The sequence below is a fragment of the Myxocyprinus asiaticus genome, chromosome 35, assembly GCF_019703515.2.
Source record: "Myxocyprinus asiaticus isolate MX2 ecotype Aquarium Trade chromosome 35, UBuf_Myxa_2, whole genome shotgun sequence".
Taxonomy (NCBI): domain Eukaryota; kingdom Metazoa; phylum Chordata; class Actinopteri; order Cypriniformes; family Catostomidae; genus Myxocyprinus; species Myxocyprinus asiaticus.
This window is the reverse complement of record NC_059378.1, coordinates 11109097-11124379: the sequence shown is the minus strand read 5'-3', so window position 1 is coordinate 11124379 and position 15283 is coordinate 11109097. Positions and strand designations below refer to the sequence as shown.

At 40.4% G+C, this 15283-nt stretch overlaps 1 protein-coding gene across 2 annotated transcripts in view; it reads left to right on the top strand.

Annotated features, from left to right (window-relative positions):
• Window positions 1-15283, top strand: part of LOC127426142 (forkhead box protein P4-like) — a 162071-nt gene that overhangs the window by 80941 nt on the left and 65847 nt on the right. For both annotated transcript variants that reach the window (XM_051672709.1, XM_051672711.1), the window contains one exon: window positions 13784-13906. In XM_051672709.1, the coding sequence (XP_051528669.1) occupies window positions 13784-13906 (123 nt within the window). The remainder of the gene's footprint in view (window positions 1-13783; window positions 13907-15283) is intronic.

Genomic DNA, 15283 nt, shown 5'->3' with positions numbered 1-15283 from the left:
CGATAATGGGCTTTTATATTTCTGCACCCCAGTCATCTCTTCTGTTGTGTTCCACTGGAAATTTGTTGTCATTTTTATTCTGGGGCAGTGAGGCGTTAGATAGAGGCACAGATGTGTGTGTATGAGTGGCTGTGTGTGTGTTAGAGGGACGTTCACAGAAAGCGGGGGACTAATGGAAGAGGGATGTGGAAGGGGGAGTGGTGGGGGGATTTTCCACTTGAACTTGTCCGACTCAGGGCACTCGCGCAATGGCGGATTTTCATTTGTCCGAATGCTGTCCGAATACTGTCAGGGAAAGCAGTCCCCTGACGCGGTGCTGCCTCAAGCTCTGAACTGGGTGAAAATAAGCAAGTGACAGCTCAGAATTCTGCTTCTTTAGAGTCGATCAGCCCTGCAGCCTCCAGTGGCTAGCTTTTATTACCCCTGTTCGCACACACACACACCCCGACAAGCCATCCCAAACAAAAGCGCCCACACCACCATGTATAAGAACAAAGATATGATAAATACCTGTGGGAGGTAATGGGGCTAACTTGGCAGTGCTGGGGTGTACGGGTGGGAGTGGGGGTTTAATATAATTCTGGGACAAATTAGCCTGTGAAAAGGTGGCTCTGTGCTGCTCCTCTATAGCCTGGAAGACATCATCACAGAGCCACCTGGTAATAGCGCCTGCAGCCTTTCAGCGGGCCTGTTATTAAAATGACAGGCCTCTTTAGTGTCGCTTCCCCCTCAATAGTGACCCTTCACTCTCCACATGCAGGCTAATATCTTCCAGGCTTTTTGAAGGTGGCGGTTAGATTATTTAAATGCTAACCCCCCCTTATGCTAACCTACCTGGCTTCCCTTATCGGTTCCACCTGAAAAATGTGACCCCTGCCCCCTTCTGTCAGGATTAAAAGGGAATTATTCTAGTGAAACAGTGGAGGCATTTTGCACTCCTGTTCATGTGTTTATAAACACATTCTGCTTTAGCATGATGCGGGAAGGAAAACAATGGAACTACCATGTAGCAGTTTGGTGTTTCAAACCATCTAGCAGGAGGTGGTGGAGATAAAATGAGATGGAAAAGAAAAAGTTACAATTAAGATGTGTAACCACTTACACATCTAAATTGTAGCTTTTTCTTTCCCGTCTCATTTTATCTTTACTGGAGCCATATTACCCAGCACCGCTAGCAGTTAGCAACAACACAACGCAAAATGTAAGGGATAATGTACAGGGAGCCAGTCGTTATCACAAAAACAAACTCGGTCGGGAGCTTTGAGATTGCTGATTACACAGCTACTTACCAAACAAAAAAATGCCACTAACCTAACTAAATTTTTTAATAGCATGACCGTAGCTCAGCTATTTTCACAATAGTGTAGTTTTACCAGTAACGAGCTACATTTTCCAACAGGTAGCGATGTAACATCAAAAAACACTTCATTTGCCACCAGTGTTGGATGTAATCTAATTACAATGTAATTAGTTACTGTAATCTAACTACTTTTTAGTCAAAAAAAGTAATAAAAATAATAATTTCTTACATTTATATAGTGCTTTTCTAGGCACTCGAAGCGCTTTACATAGTATTAGGGGAATCTCCCCAACCACCACCAATGTGCAGCATCCACCTGGATGATGCGACGGCAGCCATAGTGTGCCAGTACGCTCACCACACACCAGCTATTGATTGAGATGAGAGTAGAGTGATGTAGCCAATTCAGGAATGAGGATTATTAGGAGGCCATGATAGATAAGGGCCAGTGGGGAGAATTTGGTCAGGACACCGGGGTACACCCCTGTTCTTTACGAGAAGTGCCCCGATTTTTAATGACCACAGAGAGTCAGGACCTCGGTTTAACATCTCATCCGAAGGATGGTGCCTTTTTACAGTATAGTGCCCCTGTCACTATACTGGGGTATTAGGACCCACAGAGACCACAATGTGAGCACCCCCTGCTGGCCTCCCTAATACCTCTTCCAGCAGCAACCTTAGTTTTTCCCAGGAGGTCTCCCATCCAGGCTCAACCCTGCTTAGGTTTAGTGGGCAACCAGGCAAGAGCTGCAGGGTGATATTGCTGCTGGCAAAGTAGTTTAATGCATTACATTTTAAATTCTTCTAATCAGATTACAGTTACTGACTTTTTATTACTTTTAAGTACATTATACTGTAAGGTTATGCTTATTTCTTATATATTATTTATGTAGAATACATGGATTGTAGTCCCGAAACGAGTCATTGTGAAGTAGAAATGTGTGGTGCTGAGTGTATGACTTGTGTGTAACAATGTACAAGGAAGAAGTATAGACATTATTTAGAATTTTAGAGAAATAGTTTTTCAAAGATGTAATTTGTAGTTGATTACTATTTTTAAGTAACTTACCCAACACTGTTTGTCACACTGTATTGCGTATACAGCAAGGGAGCCAAGGGATGAATCAAATATGTTAACCTTAATGGTCCTCTCTATCTCATACAGTATGTAGCACTAATGCCCGTTTCACATTGCAAGTTTGAGCAAGACGTGAGCAAAGCATCAGCTTAACTACATCGTAACTACAGCTGCTGACTCGTGAGGGCTTTCACAATGGAAGCGTTTTTACAGTGTCACAGCAGTGGCTCTATACAGAAAAATAAAGTGATTTCTATGTAAGTACAGTGAGTATTTCTTTTAATAAAGACCATAATTTATAAAATGGTTATCAGGAGTGGGTCAGTAGTTATACATAGTTAAATTCAGCCATTGAATGGCAATATGTTTTTGTTTACACACCAGCAAAAACGTTTAAATGTTAATAACTTTCCTGAAACCAAAAAGCACTTACAAAAAAAAAAACTACAAAAAAGATAACTTACCATCTGCACAAACGGCTGAAGCAATGCAACCCAGGCTTTTTCCTTTCAGGATGAATCCTTATAAAAAAATATTTTGAGCGTCGTAAAGCACTTTGTGCTTTTCCACCTCCACAATCAGTCTTGTGTCGTCCATTGCTGTACACGAATGAGGTAAGTTTTGAATTTACAGACGTCAGGGTCTGTCACGTGTAAGTGTTTACATGTGAAAACAAACTTGGCTGTGATTGGGTAATGCTGAAGCCTATAGAACCGGTCAATGTTTTATAGTACAGAACAGACTAATAGACAGCTTTTATCTCATATTTTCAGGCTTAAGTTGTAGTTTACTATAGTTTTAATTGATAAACCGTACTTCTGCTTAAGCTCTGTAATTCAAACATTTTAAATTGGAAATCTCATGGAAATATGTTTTTTTTTCCTTTTCATTTTCTTTTTCTGACATGCTCTAATTCATATAAAAGCACACTAAACTACTAATACATGCTTATTCTGTGCATTATGTACTTTGGTGTCAAATCACATAAATTTTGTCCATCAGTAGTGTGCTGTCACTTTAATTGAGCTTGAACAGCGCTGCAAAAATAGACTCGGAGCCAAAACCCCACTGCAGCTCATGCGACGCTCTGACGTGCTGCTGACGCTTCCTATGTGAATGCTTTATGTGAATGTTATTATGGATGGCGAAAAAAATACACTCTGTTCACACCTCACTTGCGATGTGAAACGGTTGTAAGAATTCTAAATAATTGTAAGTTAAACAGTTCACTTATATCTAGTGTTGGGCACTGCAATTACTTTTGAGTCGGTTCATTTGGACGGTTCATGTAAATGATTAACTTGATCCCCTACGCAGCCTTAAACAGACCTTCTTTTCTGAAGTGAAATATTTAGTTAATTGTATTTATTTAGAAGTTCAATTTAATGTCAGCCTAATTGTTTGATGTTCAATTATATATATTAGGTGATATTGCTTGTTGTTTGTAGTGTAGTTAACTATTTTAAAAGAGCTATAACTATAAGTTATGAGAAGTTTAACAGTAGCTTCCCTAAGACTGCAACAGAGTGATATGAGAGACATGAAGCTAGCATAGCTATGTATGAAATCTGTCGCTTGGGACAATGGTCAATCCGTGTAGTCCGTGCTATTACACAGAAATATTTCACCTCAGAATGCTCCGATTGACTAATCAGAATCATATATTCCAGGATGCCGTAAAATAAAAGTAGTCACTTAGGAGATGTTTTTAACTGATGCAACTTATAGTAAGTGCGCTTATTACAGGGACAATCCTCCAGGAGTAACCTGGGGTTGAGTGTCTTGGACACAATGGTAATAGCCCACATATCGCTCCTTGCAGGGTTCGAAACTGCAGCCTTTTGGATACCACCTAAGATGTCATAACAAATTAAGAATAAGACAAAGACAGAACTTGGGGTCTTGGGGTCTTGGGTTGTACCTGCAAGCCATTTCTGTCCATATCCAAGTTTTTTATTTTGGACGCCAAGTTGTCCCTTCAGCCCCCTTTCCCTGGTACAATCTTAGTAATTCCCCTCTTCATGTCTGAGCTCCCCCTTCCGTCCTTTGGATGAGACGTTAAATTGAGGTTCTGACTAATTGTGGTCATTAAAAATCCCAGGACACTCCTTGAAAAGATTAGGGGTGTAACCCCGGTGTCCTGGCCAAATTCCCCCCATTGGCCCTTATCAATCATGGCTTCCTAATAATCCCCATTCATAATTGGCTCTATCACTCCACTTTCTCCTCTCCACCAATAGCTGGTGTGTGGTGAGCATACTGGCGCACTGTGGCTGCCATCGCATCATCCAGGTGGATGCTGCACACTGGTGGTGGTTGAGGAGAGTCCCCTGTTCACTGTGTAAAGCACTTTGAGTGTAGTGTCAGAAAAGCGCTATATAAACGTAACGTTCATTCATTCCCTCCCCTCTTTGTTTGGGTACATCCTTCCACCATCCCAGCTCTCTCTGTTTGCCCTGTCTCAGACCCTTTCAAGTCTCCATAAACCCTATTTCGATCCATCCTCCCTTCCTTGGCGTCCCCATCTCACCTCATGGCCCAGCGCTTGGTGGTCGTTCACAAGGCAATTAATGGTGCTGTTGTGTAAATGAGATGTGACGGCTTGTTTACTGGCTTGAGCCCGCGGGCAGTAGACTGATGAAAGCAACCATGAATTAACTGATCATAATGGCCATCAGCACAGACTGCAGGTACCCTAGTGCATGAGAAAAGAGAATTAGAGAGTGTGAGTGTAGGTTGCGGTTAGGCAGTCTACCACTTCTTCCTCGGTGAGGTAATTATTTTTGATGGCGGTAAATAGCGTTGGAATGTTGCCTCTTACGTGTTGTGCATGCACCCATGTGTGATGCCTCCTCTAGTCGTCTCCTTGTCATTTTTTCAATTATCCCTCCCACTCCAGGGTCCCCACAAACTGCTGGTGAGCTCGAAGACAGATCATTTAGATTGACTGTGCTGTTTATGTTTTGATTATAACATTCTGTCCCTCCGACTTTCTCCATTAAACTCACCAAACCTAGCCTAGGGGCTTGTTAAAGCTTGTGTGCACCAGAGAGGCTTCACCAGTAAATTCATCCTCATGTTATATGGCTCGCCACAGAGGGACAGTTGTTTTAATTTCTTAGCTGCAATTTGACACCGCCATCTCTGCTTTCTGAAAGTACTAAACTCTTCCTGTGTGCATATGTGTGTTAACCAGGGCTTTAGATTTGGGTGACCGGAACTCTGCTCTGTCTGCATAGTTGAAGTTATTCTTTGGCCACCTCTCCGCATGAGCAGCACTCTGTCGTAATTCATACTCTTAAGTCTTAGCCGAGTTCCCTCGTAGTCTTTAAAGCACTAAACCTTTGTGCTCTTCTCTAAATTCTTCAACTTTAAGGGCCATTTATCAGATTTTCCTTCTTTATATGGACGAGTATATTATTCCTGTCCAGCTATAAAAAGCCTTTCAAGAACTCAGACAGTCCCAATTACGGCTTTATGGAGTTGATTTGCCACGTCTGTCCAAAGTTTAGTAACATGTTTTCGTATGCTTTCACGTCAGGCTCCCACTTTTTTCCCCTGCTCCTGTGTGTGTGTGTGTGTGTGTGTGTGTGCGTGCTTGCGCGCCCCAGCACTACATGTGATAATTACCCTGTAATATGGAATGCCAAATAATCCCCAGAGAATGGAGATGCATTCAATATCATCCATTTATTTAAATACCATAATTTAGTGTACAGCTCATTACTAGGAAGTTGACCTTTCCTAAAATGAAGAACTCCCCTATACCTTTGTACTCATTGCCTGCTTTTTTTTTTTTTTATTCCTGAAAATGCTAATACAGAAAAAAAAAAAAGAGTGGAGGTAATGAAGATAAAGGGTATAGTCTACCATTTCTATCAATCTATCGTATCGATCTATCTTATCCATTGGGAGTATTTTAGTTTACTTCAGGTGCAGCAAGCTTCGATTACCTTCGAAGATATACCACAACTCCCAAATCTATTTTGAAATGGCAAATTATTTGAGTGGCCACTTCATTGAAGCAGAAACTATTACAACGTATAGCTGAATGCATAGAAACGCTCCATACAGTTGAAGTCAGAAGTTTATGTACACCTTAGCCAAATACATTTAAACTCAGTTTTTCACAATTCCTGACATTTAATCGTAGAAAACATTCCCTGTCTTAGGTCAGTTAGGATCACTACTTTATTTAAAAAATGTGAAATGTCAGAATAATAGTAGAAAGAATTATTTATTTCAGCTTTTATTTCTTTCATCACATTCCCAGTGGGTCAGAAGTTTACATACACTTTGTTAGTATTTGGTAGCATTGCCTTTAAATTGTTAAACTTGGGTCAGATGTTTTGGGGAGCCTTCCACAAGCTTCTCAAAATAAGTTGCTGGAATTTTGGCCCATTCCTCCAGACAGAACTGGTGTAACTTAGTCAGGTTTGTAGGCCTCTTTTCAGAATTCGGATTGAGGTCAGGGCAAATTGACTTTGTTGTCCTTAAGCCATTTTTCCACAACTTTGGAGGTATGCTTGGGGTCATTGTCCATTTGGAAGACCCATTTGAGAGCTTTAACTTCCTGGCTGGCGTCTTGAGATGTTGCTTCAATATATCCACATAATTTTCCTTCCTCATGATGCCATCTATTTTGTGAAGTGCATCAGTCCCTCTTGCAGCAAAGCACCCCCACAACATGATGCTGCCATCCCCATGCTTCATGGTTGGATTCATGGATGGTGTTCTTCGGCTTGCAAACCTCACCCTTTTTCCTCCAAACATAACGATGGTCGTTATGGCAAACAGTTCAATTTTTGTTTCATCAGACCAGAGGACATTTCTCCAAAAAGTAAGAGCTTTGTCCCCATGTTCACTTGCAAACTGTAGTCTGGCTTTTTTTTATGGCGGTTTTGGAGCAGTGGCTTCTTCCTTGCTGAGCAGCCTTTCAGGTTATTTCAAAATATGACTCATTTTACTGTGGATATAGATACTTGTACCTGTTTCCTCCAGCATCTTCAAAAGGCCCTTTACTGTTGTTCTGGGATTGATTTGCACTTTTCGCACCAAACTACGTTCATCTCTAGGAGACAGAATGCGTCTCCTTCCTGAGCTGTATGATGGCTGCGTGGTCCCATGGTGTTTATACTTGCATACTGTTGTTTGTACAGATGAATGTGGTACCTTCAGGCATTTGGAAATTGCTCCTAAGGATGAACCAGACTTGTGGAGGTCCACAGTTTTTTTTTTTTTTTTTGTGGTCTTGGCTGATTTCTTTAGATTTTCCCATGATGTCAAGCAAAGAGGCACTGAGTTTGAAGGTAGGCCTTAAAATACATCCACAGGTACACCTCCAATTCAATACACCTCCTATCAGAAGCTAATTGTCTAAAGGCTTGGCAAAATTTCCTGGAATGTTCCAAGCTGCTTAAAGGCACAGTTAACTTGGTGTATGTAAACTTCTGACCCACTGGAATTGTGATATAGTCAATTAAAAGTGAAACAATCTGTCTGTAAACAATTGTTGGAAAAATTACTTGTGCCATGCACAAAATAGATGTCCTTAACGACTTGCCAAAACTATAGTTTACTAATATGAAATCTGTGGATTGGTTAAAAAATTTGTTTTAATGACTTCAACCTAGTGTATGTAAACTCCTGACTTCAACTGTATATTGACGCTAATGGAATCAGATTGAATCCAGGAGCACAGGTGAAACGGCCTGCAAAATGCTTTTAAGCAGATGGTTTTAGTTTAATGAAAGTGAGTCATTTGGCAGGCTGACATGAGCATGAGCGGTATTATACTGTAACACTCTCGGCAGTGGAATGACTTGTTCTTGTTCAGACCCAACATAAACCACACAATGTTGGGGTCTGGCCACAGGTTGGGTTTTTAGGGTCACAAGAGATTCACATCATCCTTGTGTCAGAGGGTGGCTGATAAGAGCGATTGTAATTCATCAAGGGCGAAAATACGGAAAAGCCAGATTAAGGCTCATTGGAATGCATATTCTGTCCTCACCCCTTCATTTATGATCCTCTGGGACACATCGCACTTCTTACACCTTGGTTTTCCCTCTCCCTATTTTACTCTCTCCATTCGCTGTCTCTCTCTCCCTCATTTTCCGTCTCTTCTCTTTGTTAATCAGTTAAACTCACTCTTCAAATAGCCCCTCTAATTACTGCTCCACTCCCTGCGAACACCCGTCTCCCCTGCTGCTCTCTCTCTGTCTCTCTCTCTGTATTGAAGCTGACCCCTGTCAGTAGTGGGAAGCTCTATATGGTATGTGTGGACAGTGCTGGTGAATCTTAATGGTGGTGGGAGGCACCAGAGGTGCCACTGAAGTTGGCTCATTAGTAGACAGTCTCAGAAGCTTTTAGAGATGGTTTTAGGGGATACCCATAAAATCCAAGCCATACAGTATGCTCTTCTCAACCAGGGGTGAGGAACGAACTGTATAGTGGGAGGGGAACATATTATAAACCTTTTCAGCTTGGACTATGAATATTAATTAGGGCATGTAACATTGACAATGCATATATCTATCAAATATCCACAGTCATGTAAATAATACTTTTCATACTGTATACTAAATATCTTCCAATGTATTATTTGTAATTTACTATGGCTGAAACTCTTAAACTATGATGTGTAATTTCCTAACAGTTGTAATGGTTGCTATGCCTCTGTCCCCAGCTCTCTCACACAAATAAACTTGCATTCAGAAGCCGTACCACTTATGAACCTGAAGTTGTTGGTGAGTGTGACAAAGAGGTTTTCTGTTATAGATGGGTTCCATTTAACATATTGACCTCTAAAGTGAGGGCATGTGTGTTTTACCCATCACCTGGTCAAAGGAGGTGTAAATTGGATCAGAAAAGTGAGATCTACTCAGTTCACTTATTATAAATGACAGGGCACAGAGCTGATTTGTGCAGGCACCACTGATTGGTGAAAGTCAGCGAGTTTCCTGCTTCACTCTACCATCAGCAGAGATAAAGCACCAAACACACACACACACACACACACACGCACACAAACAGGTTACAGTAGCATAAGCCCTGATATTATTTACTCTTACACCAGCTGCTCATTAAATACCAAGACACATGTACAGACAATAATATACTGAAGTGTAGTGATATCCTGTATGTACATATGCATATTGTATATGTAGCTGATATACAGGCCAGGGCGATAGATATGCAAACAATTTTGCAATGTGACATCATTTTCAAGACACTTAAGTAGATTCTACCCTATAATACTCATTACCGTAATGCATCTGGACATTTTACTTTTCCCATTGTTTCAATGATGATTCTCATTACCGTAACATAGTTGTTTCATATATTACAGTAAAAAAGATGCTGTTGTACAATTATAAAAAAAATGTACAATTAAAATGGTGAAAAAGAAAGGCAGAACAAAGAGTGTCTAAATACTTTACAATTTAAATAATATTTTTTTTCACATTGCGTAATGAGCATATCATAATGACCATCTTTTTTCACATTGTAGTAATGAGAATTAGGGTGTAGATTGTGTGTAGCAGTCATAAACATAATGTCACAATGTAAAAATGTAGGCTTCATTTTCTATATACAAAATATATTTTCTTGTTTATTTCTTTTGAATTTGAAGTAAAATAGGACCAAAACTTTAGTTCGACCACTTTTAACGTGCATTCAACTGTAGGCAGTTTTTTATTTTTTATTTTACTGTACGTCCTCGGAAGCCTCAGCCTAGATGCAAGTGAGAGCCTGGGTTAGGGTCAAGCTTCAGAAATTGAATAAAGCCTACATCAAATGGAAAATGTGTTCGATAAAGGCCTTTTTTTTTGTATTCTATCACTAAATACTAATATGTTTTCCAAGGCCTTGTCTGCTTATTTAAGCAATGGGCACCTATTGAAGTTCCACTATTTTCCAAATCTTCACTGATACTGATGGTTTGGATATGGTGCACCTCCAACCATTTACTGACAATGCTTCTCATCTCAGATCTCTCTCCATTATCTATTGTTCTCTATCCACACATGCACACAGAATGCTTTTTGTCTCTGTTTTTAATAATATAGTAAATAAGTTCAGGCTTGATAATTCACAGCAAGGTGCTCATCCAGCAAAACATCTCTCTTTCTCTCGCTTTTATTTCCTGTTGCATGTTAATTTAAAGAGAGAGATGGAGAGAGAAAAAAAATGAAAGAAAAAATTAAATGCTTTTAATAAATGCCTGACTTAAAAGGGTTGGGGTTTGAGGCTCCTCTATTACTGGGTCTATTCAGCGGCAAATGAACGGGGGAAATCATTTATGGTTAGAGACAAAGCCGAATGAAAATATAATTCCGCATTGTGCCGCGCTTTTGTTAGCGGCCGTCAAGTCCCTAATGGCACGCTTTTGTTTTCCTGCACTGCTCTCAAACCGTAGCGTTGAATTGCACGCTCCACTCACAGTGTGTAATGGCCCGCCTTTGTGATATTAGATTATAGGGGCAATTAATGGCGTCAAACCTTAACAACTCAGCATTCAGGCCGCTCGTCGATCCCACTGTCGTGGCGCAATAGAAGGTGTTATAACTCTGGTAATTATTATGCCTGCAACTTGAAAATGTCAATGAACATGTGTATAAAATAGAATGTATGGGTTGTCACTGCAGGAGAATGGGATGCAGAGGAGCAATTAATTACAGGTTTTCATTTAGCTCTTTCCCGTTGACAAGCAGCGTTGTGTGGCAAATCGGCACAGCGCCAAGTGCCCACCACACCGAGCCCCCTCTTTGCCCTATCTCGCGTTCTTTCTCCCCCAGTATTCACAGAAACAACACACACACATACACAACAGTAGGCCTGCTGCAGGTCCTTCCCTTGGCACTCAGGTTGGATGGCGCCTTGGCATTGTTTTAGACATCTCTTCCTCTCTGGGTGCACGTACTCTGTTTCAAAGCTTTAATTGTAGTTTTAATACTAGATATAAGTTATCAAAGTGGGATGCCAGAATACTGGTGGAGGACGGCACATCAAAACGCCCTAGTGCTCAATTCATTTGTCATTATATCAACCCTCACTGTACTCTATCCAAACAATGGCATCAGACATCAGCATGATATCATCATCTTAAATGTGCCTGTGCTTGCCAGCTTTAGCTGTAAGCGTTATAGTAATATAACAACCTCACCTGCGTCACGCTTATAATTAATCAAGGTGAGTGGCACGCCACCCAATAAAATAGAGGGTAAAAGAGAGCCTAATTTTCCCTCTTTGTCTTTGTCATGGATGCAGGGAAGAATTTCATGATTGAGATTGTAAGGATATGGATGGCTTGTTGGATTGTGATAAAGACGTTTACAATAAAGTATTGGACAAGGCCTGACGGTCGTGCCCCTACACCGATAACCGTGCGCCTTGAGGCTCACGATCACAAGCTTTTATCCCTCTCACAACCAGCACAGGAGCGAGAGAGACGGTGTTCGTATTTACTGCCAATCTTGTTTACAAAGTCAAATCAGCCCTTTACAGATTTAATTTGCGTCTGACAGCTCTCTCTCTCTCTTCGTCTTTCCTCTCCTTACACCCCCCCCCCCCCCCTTCCTTCCTCTACCCCTCCTCACAAGCCCTTGAGCTCTGAATAGATAAACTGCTGAAAATATGAGCGCTCAGGCGCTACATGAAAACAAATGAATGCAAATATCAGATCGGACTGGCAGTGGACTGGGGAGTCGTCACAGCGTGCTGCCTGTCTTTTTGATTCCCTTTGAGTAGAAAATGTAGATAAATGTACATATTATGCACGCTTGTAGTTTGTACTCGTATGTCAGCTGTAAGCCAGCCGTTGCCTGTAAATAGCTTTATTTTTATTGAGCAGTTGCAGGGAGATGATCGGTTCTGGCGCTTGAGCAGTAAATAGGAAAATAAATGGAACGCCACGAGAGGCTGTGTGTGTGTGTTTGTGTATTCATGGAAGATCACTAGCTGCATTCGAGGAAGCAGCCCACAAATTGTAATGGTGGAAATTGCTGGCCCATTAAAAAGCTGCCCATAAGTTCACAGAGTGGCCAGTCCCACAGCATTAAACTATATAATCATGTACAGGCAGCCTGCCTTTAGGCCTTTTCAACCCGTCTCTTTCTCTCTCACTCACTTCTATCATCCCCTCTCTTTCCCTTTCTCTCTTTTTTTTGTGCATATTTGTTGTAAGATAAGCATCATGTTTTCTATCTTTACGCCTCGTTCTTGTCTAGCAAATTTCACTCTCTATTCCAGACTGTTGCAAGTCGTTTCCTGCTGATAGCTTATCTTATCACACTGTTTGTTATTTTTTGCCAAAGATGTGACTTTCTAGATAACAAATCATAATAATATGTTTATTGAAGTACTTTAAAGCTGATAAAGACTACATACTCAAGGGAAGATTTGATCAACACGTTTTTTAGATTTTTCCAGCTCTCTCTCTGTTTTGGAAAAACTGCCAAGGTTTTACAATGCAAGCAGTGTGGAGCTCTATTGTGTCAACAGAGCTGATGTTTTGTGTACTCTTTTTTACATGACAGGATAAAGAGTTAATTAATTAAACAACATTCCTTTATGATGCTTGAGAAACAGAGAGAGAGAGAGACACAAAAACACCTTTATATAATTTTAAAGTGTGCTACGTACTTGTCTTGCGACGGATGTGTGACAGCTGGTGGGCGCAGACATGTTCTAATTGGTGCTAAATGTACATAATAAAATGCAACTAACCATATAATCATGTATAGTTAGGATAGCAATAGAAATAGGCTTATCAATATTTAAAAGTTGGAAAAAAACGATTCCCATATTACATTTTTTATTCAAAGGCTGTGCGTCCAATTTTTGTAGTAATACTATATTTGGCCCAGTATTTGTTCCAAGTGTAAGCTGGTAAATAACACTTATGCTGTTATTTGTGCATTTAGACAATGGCCAAATCATCATTTGTCTTATTAATAATTTTGCATATTGTTGGGCCAATACAGTTCATGGTAATATGAATAAATATTTGATTTTAAGGGCGGTTGTGTTACTTTGTATGCTATTTGAAAAGACACTAAAGTAAACGCACACGAGGTGCTGTTATGGCATAAATATATACAGAAAAAATCATAACTGCTCAACTAAAAACGCACACTTATTTATTAACTGCAAGTCCAAGAATTTCACACACCATTGCACTTGTGTATATGGCTGTGTGACAATAAAGTGATTTGATTTGATTTGATAACTGACGTACCTTGAAAAAGGCTGGTAAGCTTAAACATTGGTTAATAAATAAGCTTGGATTTTGAGTTGTGTAATTATACATTTGTATGCTCAACAGTTTTGGAAGTGTTGTGTCCCAAAAACTGTGCATGCAGTCACTTATTGTTTTGGTCTATTTTATTTTTATGTCACAGGTGCCAGTATCCATGGCGATGATGACCCCACAGATGATAACTCCTCAGCAGATGCAGCAAATCCTCTCTCCGCCTCAACTCCAAGCTTTACTCCAACAGCAACAAGCCCTTATGCTGCAACAGGTAAAACACACAACTTAAGGCAATATTTGTAAATGTCTGGACTACTCAGACATGTCATGCCCACACAAAATGTACATTTCAAAGTTAGCCAATTGGTGCGACTTCTGCAAAGTTTTATTGGCTAATCAAAATATCACTGTACGCCATTCGCTACACCGTGTCCCATAAAATCTAGATGGGTAAACCAGCTCAGTGCAAAACCCATCATTTAACAACTTGAAAATATGTTTATCGCTTTTGCCCCATTAAACTTGATAAGCTGCCACCAAGGGATACACATTAAACAAACACACATTCACCTTTGCAAATGCATTTACTGTAAAACAGGCAATACATGCACTCAGACATATAAACACACACTTCCTTAAAGGAGCAATATGTAATATATTTACTGTACTGAAGCATAAAATTATCATAATATTTTATCGGAGATTTAGGAAATATGCTAGTTTGAAATACTGGCTTCTCTGAAAACAATGCTACAGCCAGTATATTCTACTTTGAAATGTCTGTTCCGGGCCGGAATTTCTGTTTGTGTTTTGGCCTGTGTGATCCCGCCCACTGCCCATTTCCCAGTAGTATTTTGACTTCGGGTTGCCAGATTTGAAACAAGTTAGCAGGCAAACACACCGCGCTGCAGCCATGGAAGCCAGCAGTACATCTAGCTAACATTGACAGAGTTATAAAAAAATCCACATAAGCTGGTTTATAATTTGCAAACAATAAAAACATTGCAAACGTATACATTAGCTGATCAACTGACAGTGTAAGGCTCATCGCTTTCCATTGTCAGTTTACTCGTTCCTGTTGTGTGTCCTCAACCTGACAAACTACGTGAACTTCGAGTCTGGGGAGGAGGGGGCGGGGGAGACGACTCTCTCCAATATTTTGAATTTGGACTGCAGTACCCATTTTAAATGCTTGATGTCAATGTTACATATTGCTCCTTTAAAAAAACTTTTGCCCTTCTGTCCAGACCTCCCTAACTGCTCTTACCATACATGTTTTATAGAAATCCCATAAGGAAGTCTGCCAACTCAACATGGGAGTTTAGAATTTTGTACAGGAAATTTCCAACTGACGTCCTTCATTTCGACAGCCGTTACCAGTGCTTTTATAGACTGCTGTAGGATTGTACAGTAAATGCACAGTGCATTCACGTGTGATCCTCGTTAATAAGCCCTGAGTGTAGATGTCAAAGTGTGTAATGTAATCGCGTTTCTGAAACCCCTTTACTTTGATTGCATCCTCACAGGCATGCCCAGAATGATGTCTCTCCTGGCTTTGATGTTCGTTGGCATATGCATTTATAAGTGGCGTTTACTAGCATACTAGTTTTGATAACGCCTTCTTTGGTTGGTGTCACTACACGTTGAC